Raw genomic sequence first — 6,477 nt, 5'->3', positions numbered from 1 at the left:
AATCAACTAGTAGTTCTAGGTTTAATTGTTATACTGGGTAGCTGATGCTTCTCTTTTAGTATAAGCTTCTTCAAAAATACATGTTTCTGGTGATGAGCCCTAAGATGCACAAACATCATTGAGTGTACTTGCATAATTCCCTCTTACCTCCATTTTTATGTGATCATTCAAACAAAACTGTGGCTTGAACAGTTTATGGCAATGGCTATCTATGGATAAATACTTTAACTAAGATACCTATATTCATCCCACGCCCTTGAGACACACGACTATTTATATGTTCCTAGCATAAATATGCACATCGGTCACTCCCATGTCAAAGACCTCAACAATCAAGAACTTGACCAAATTTATGGGAAACACATCACATCAAGACACTCCTTTGCATTTACATACATTCTTTTGGTCTCTGTAAGGACTTAGTGTTATTACATACGACCTGAAACGGAACAATTACCAAGGGGAGATAAAAAGGGCACATTAAATGTCTCAATTCTATTCTAAAGAATTTATCACACCTCTCCATCCCACAATTCCTCCACATTCTTTGGGCCTATACTAGGATTGCACAAAAAATCCACTGTAAAGAGTCTTTGCTGTTTGATGGAACCAATTTTAAGCAAATCCTCATCAGTAAGCTCCCAATGAAGGACTTGAAGATTTTCCATCATTCTTTCTTTGTTGTAGCTCTTTGGTAGAACACTATGCCCCTGCTGCACTCCCCACCGCAATGCTACCTGAAGGCATCCATGAATGGCATGTAGAGGATGAAACTAAGTCAAGTGACATTGCATGTCAAAACAGACATTCGATAAGAAGCGAAGTCTCATATTAAACAACAGACCTGAGCTGGAGTCTTGCCATGTTTCTCTGCAATCTCCTTGAGAATTGGTTGATCTAACACTTTCATGGAACCCCAAGGTGCCAGTGCTGCTCCTAAAGGGGAATAGGCACTGATATGAATATCTGCTCTGCTGCATCTTTCTCTCAATCGTTGCTGCTGCCACACTGGGTGCATCTCTACCTGCATACCCAAAAGATGAGAATGTCAACAGCTCTCGTCTTCTTCCAAGAATCGGGCAATAATCGAAAATATAAGCAGCATAGCTAGTGATTTGGGCACGATGCTGATGTGCTGGCCTGCATTAACCAGTGCAGAGCGTTGTTTGTAGTAAAATGTCATCGCTTATTCACAAATTATGTACCTGATTTACTGCCGGAGGAATCTCGGCGTATGCTAGTAAGTCTTCGATTTTTTTGCAGGAAAAGTTGCTGACGCCTATGGCTTTGGTGAGCCCTTTCCGCACACATTCTTCCATCACTCGCCATGTCGCCTTAATGTCCACCCGAAGAATATCATCTGGGCTACCGGGGGGGAAAAGCACTCCTTTCTTGAATCGTAGTGGCCAATGCATGAGGTACAAGTCGAGATAATCTAGCTGCAATGCCCTGTTTCCTCCGCGTGAGTAACACAGCATAAATCATAAACTGCTGCAACAGCGGAGGAAATCACACAAAGGACATTGTCAGCCACGGTCAGGCATTACGAAAGAGCAGAAAGGACGTACTTTAAAGAATTCTGGATGGCAGGGAGAACATCGTCTGGATCGTTTTCCGAGCACCAAAGCTTCGAGGTCACGAAAACATCCTCACGCTGGACAACGCCTGCTGCAAATGCCTCAGCAAGTGCGGCGCCAAGGGGAATTTCGCTGTCGTAGAGGGCGGCACTGTCGAAGTGGCGATACCCGGCCTGGAGAGCGCCAAGGGAGGGAAAAGAAATGAAATCCCATGTGCTGAGGGTACGATCGCAAGAAAATTCCAAACAGATCAACAGAGAGAGAAAGAGAGCTATGGAGTGGACGAAGCTGACCGCGATGGCAGCAGCGATGGCAGCCTGGACTTGGGGGTGAGGCTGTCGACCTGAGGCAGTGCCGAAGCCGATGAGGGGGATGAGAGCTCCATTGTTGAGCTTGGAGCTGGGAATCGCCATAGCCTCAGAGTCAGAGCTCTGGAGGAGACGAAGAGTGTGATTTTTTTAAAGGGGTCTATGCAAAGCCCCAAAAATTGTGTACATTTCCATATTCTTTTGGAAAAAGTCTTGTTGACTTCACTTAGTTGGAAGGTTCTTGGTTATTGAGTGTATTAGATTGTCAACAAGTTTAAAACCTGTTTTAGTTGTGAATTAATGGTTAGTTTCTAGTTTGGTTGTCAGGAGTGGTTACAGTTTAGTTTTTCTAGGTTAGTGGTAGTTAGATGCGTATAAGGCTTAGGGTTTCTTCTCTTCACCAGCTTCTTCGATGCGCCACCTAGTTAGCGTCACTCTTGTCTTTGTCTTTGCCACTATACAAAACATCTAGAGAGTTCATATTTGTTAATACAAATGAAAAAAGCAATCGCGTGTTAATACTAAAAAGAAAGCACCAATTACAAAATCTCGGTAATGATTCCACAAGCATAACATGTGAGTCATTAATTGAGAAATATGCAAGAAGGGAAAAGATGGAAAATATTTGCTTAGCGAGCTACGTAGCAAAGTTCACCCACGCTAACAACAATTCAAAGCAGAGATCCAAACCAAAAGTCACAAGATTTGTCAAATTCAACAAAGTCAAGGACCCAACAAACTCCTACAGAGAGCACTTATTGTTATATTATCCATTCAAAAAATTAGAGGACCAAGAACTTACTACGTTTGGCACATGGGAAACAGCTTATCATGCCAAAGGAGAAATTATAAACAAAAACAAGTTGAATACATTCAAAAGGCTTGCGCTGGAAGTCGAGAGAGAGAAGAAGAAGAAGAAGAGAGAAAGAGAGAGAAAGGGGGAGAAAAAAATGGGGACAAAAATAACAAGCAAGAAGAAGAAGAAGAGAGAGAGAGAGAGAGAGAGAGAGAGAGAGAGAGAAAGGGGGACAACAAGTTGAATAAATTCAAAAGGCCTGCCCTGGAAGCTGAGAGAAGAAGAAGAAGAAGAGAGAGAGAGAGAGAGAAAGGGGGAGAAAACAAGTTGAATGACATTCAAATGGCCTGTCCTATGGCCCTAGAAGCAAAAGAAGAAGCAACAGCAAATGAGGAGCAATTGGCTACATCAGGCAGGTGTGGAGGTTTGGAGTGGGGGGAAACGAGAGAGAGAGAGAGTAGGGAGTGGACCAATAGAAAGTAGAGAGTGAAATAGTAAGGAGAGAAAAAGAGGGAGGAAAAGGTGGAGATGGCATGTCCCAACCAATAGGAATTAAGAGAAATCATTGGAAGAAGACGAAGAAGAAGGAGAAGGGGAGAGAGAGATAAAGGGGGAGAAAAAAATGGGGACAAAAATAGCAAGCAAGAAGAAGAAGGAGAGAGAGAGAGAGAAAGGGGGACAAAAATGGGGATAAAAATAGCAAGCATATAGGATAAAAATAGCAGCAGTGGACAGCTAATCACCCGTTTGCACGAGTCAACAAAGAAAATCCACCACCAGTCAAATTCTGCCACCCAGCCAGCCCCAGATAAAAAATTTATCATCTTTGAGAGTGCAAAACGATTACTATAGCCTCTCCCTCCGGGTAGGCCAAAAATGGGGACAAAAATAGCAAGCATAGAGAATAAAAATAGTAGTGGTGGACAACCAATCACCCGTTTGCACGAGTCAACAAAGAAAATCCACCACCCGTCAAATTCTGACACCCGGCCAGCCCCAGATAGAAAATTTATCATCTTTGACAGTGCAAACCGATTACTATAGCCTTTCCCTCGAGCAGGCCAACAAGGCATTGTACAACTTCGACTATGGGAGCTTACTTCCATCACAAGAAAACATAGAAAACCTACAGAGTAGAAGTGATCACAATAACACATGCACTCCAACTACTGAAAGTGAAAATCAACATACATATGACTTGGGTTTGGACCTCCGCAAAATTGTGACTCATCAAAGTCAAAATAATTTCATCATTTCTACCAAGAAACACATACTAATGCCAAACGATGAGTACTTCAAGCAAATAAGATCTTTGAACGAAGAACAAAGGAAAATATTTGACGACATCCTCCTTCGCAAGAGAATCCAACCTAATGAGAAAATCAAACTTTCCATAATAGGAGAAGGAGGAAGTGGGAAGACATATCTTCTTCTTCTCATAATTCAAGGGCTGGTGAGATTCTACAATCAAGAAATGCTTGATGATGATATTAACTTGCTGAAGGTGTTGAATATTAGCCTACACAGGTAAAGCGGCTTTCAATATCAATGGCATCACAATAGATTCTGCACAAAACTTGCCAGTTCATAGCAAGAACAACTTGACCATGCTTCCACCTGAGAAACTAGACGTGCTAAGAGCACTAACAAGAACCTCAAACTACTCGTTTTCCATGAAATCTCCCTTGTGGCCTTAACTTCGCCAATCTTCGAATGAGATCACTTGAAAGTAACTTCGACAACTTCTTTGGTGGTGTGGACATCATTACCTGTGGGACTTCTACCAAGCAAACCCAGTTAAAGATGCATGGGTGTTCAAACAAAGTGATGAGACATCGGATACCATTGCCAACACATATTGGCGAAGCAAAGTGAAATGCTATGAGCTAAACAAATCTATGAGTCAAAATAACAATGAATTCATAAATGCTGTGAACGCATTTCAAAAATGTACTCACACACGAGCAAATTCATTACATGAACAAAAATTGTTTTCATCCACCTCCAAAAGACCACACTTTCCCTCATCTATTTTACACAAACGCACAAATGAACAAACACAATAAAATAGTATTTCAACTTGCATAAGGCAAAGCTTATGCAATAAACATGATAGATCATTTCTCTGAGAATGTTTGCATTAGCAAGAAAATCTTAGACGACCTGAAAGCAACTGATGGTCTATGAACAACCATACAAATAAAAGAGGGAATCCTTATTGAACTTTGCTCGAGAAATATCAACCAGCATGATGGCCTTGTAAACGGTGTTGATGGAGTGCTCATGAGCATGAGCAAATGGAACGAAAAAGAAATTGTTTGGGTGAAATTCCCACATTGACATTGGCCAGCAAATAAGATAGAAAAGCATTAGCGCATACTCTGCCCACATCCATCCACATTGAACCCCTATCTTTCATGTTGCAAAGGAAGTTCAAATTGGACCTTCCAAAACAAGCATTCTTACATGAGAGCGATTCCCTATACATCCTGTAGCAGCACGAACAATACACCGAGCTCAAGGACTTACACTAGATAGGTTGGCTTTCTCTCCCAAAGGAGTGCGTGCACATGGACTTGCATACACTAGCCTTTCACGTGTTAGGAATATTGATAGCTTTCACTTGACAGAACCCTTGCACAATGACAACTTCCATGTGGAGAAAGATGTTGTACATGAAATGCAAAGAATGAATCCAACATCAAAATGGATCACAATAAGGGAACCAAGCAAATTCCCCAAACGTACATCATTATCCATTCATTAAACACAAGATCCTTCACCAAGTACAAGAAGCACATAAGTGCAATGAAACATTTAATATAGTCACATATCATATGTTTGCAAGAGACACAAACCACCAACTTTGGTGACTTTATGCCCACAAAATCCACTTGCCTAGCAAACTTCTCCTCCTCTGGATCTTTCACCTTCATAAATAGAGAAATAAAAGTTCATTCATATTGTACCCACGCACTTCAGGGTATAGAGATAACGGAATCAAATATCTCCGAATCTAAATCTGAGTATGTTGTCCTCAACATTTACAAACCTCCATCAGTAAACAATAAAATGTTCTTCCAAATGCTAGATCAAGTGCTTTCCAAGGCACATGAGCAAAAAAAAAAAATCATCCTTGTTGGAGACTTCAACATTGACGTGACAAAAAATAACAATGATTCTAACAATCTCATACAAACAAATGGACATTTGCATATGGAGGAGCCCACAACTATGCAAGGAAGGCAACTAGACCACATCTGGAGCAATATCGCACACCAACTCACAACATGTGGGACCTCATATGCATGTTGGAGTGACCATTCCAGTACATACATATATGCATTGACTCGATGATCAATTCACATCACAATAGTAATAAACGTAACACTTAACTCATTTCTAAAACCTTAAATATATGTCCTCCTTTTTCATGCAGGGCCATTGTGGGATTAACACCTTGTTTCATGAAGGAAGAGTGTGATTTTGTGTAGATTTCTTGTGGAAAGTCATGTTGACTGGATTAGTTTTAAGTGTTGTGGTTAGTCGTGGGGTTAGTGTTGTATCCTTCTTTGGCTTTCCTTCTTGCTCTCCTGTGGGGTCGATGGCAGCTCACCTTGGCTCAAAAGTGTGTGCATTCTCTCCCTGGCTATCCCTATTCTTCTGCTTCTCCTGCCGGTGGCTCACATCAGTCTTCTCCTTTGCCTCTTTGTTGGTTTTCATGGGGCTTCAAAGCTTGTGGCAGAGGAGGGAACTTTGGCGGCTCTGAATCGGATCTAGCAGAGGAGGCGCGAGA

General features: G+C 41.5%; 1 protein-coding gene across 1 annotated transcript; it reads right to left on the bottom strand.

The window, feature by feature from the left end:
- Positions 1–364: 364 nt before the first annotated feature.
- LOC147899694 (non-functional NADPH-dependent codeinone reductase 2-like) lies at positions 365–2,019 on the bottom strand. Its single transcript, XM_087378383.1, has 5 exons — positions 1,871–2,019; positions 1,569–1,750; positions 1,206–1,449; positions 845–1,024; positions 365–737 (listed from the first exon to the last, which is right to left on the bottom strand). The coding sequence occupies exons 1-5, from the start codon at positions 1,988–1,990 to the stop codon at positions 513–515; spliced, it is 951 nt and encodes a 316-aa protein (XP_087234509.1). The 5' UTR covers positions 1,991–2,019; the 3' UTR covers positions 365–512.
- Positions 2,020–6,477: the final 4,458 nt, after the last annotated feature.

This window comes from Dipteris shenzhenensis, chromosome 8, assembly GCF_047967505.1.
Source record: "Dipteris shenzhenensis isolate YYH24624 ecotype China chromosome 8, Dip_SZ_1.0, whole genome shotgun sequence".
Lineage (NCBI taxonomy): Eukaryota > Viridiplantae > Streptophyta > Polypodiopsida > Gleicheniales > Dipteridaceae > Dipteris > Dipteris shenzhenensis.
The sequence above is the reverse complement of the archived record's forward strand: the minus strand, read 5'-3'. Positions and strand labels throughout refer to the sequence as shown.

Bases quoted from the DNA above. Each gene is read 5' to 3' on its own strand.
- LOC147899694 (XM_087378383.1), bottom strand. From the start codon at position 1,990: ATGGCGATTCCCAGCTCCAAGCTCAACAATGGAGCTCTCATCCCCCTC. The intron at 1,450-1,568 runs GTACGTCCTTTC...CGGAGGAAACAG, and splicing joins GCCATCCAGAATTCTTTAAA to GGCATTGCAGCTAGATTATC. The intron at 738-844 runs GTCTGTTGTTTA...GGATGCCTTCAG, and splicing joins ATGGCAAGACTCCAGCTCAG to GTAGCATTGCGGTGGGGAGT.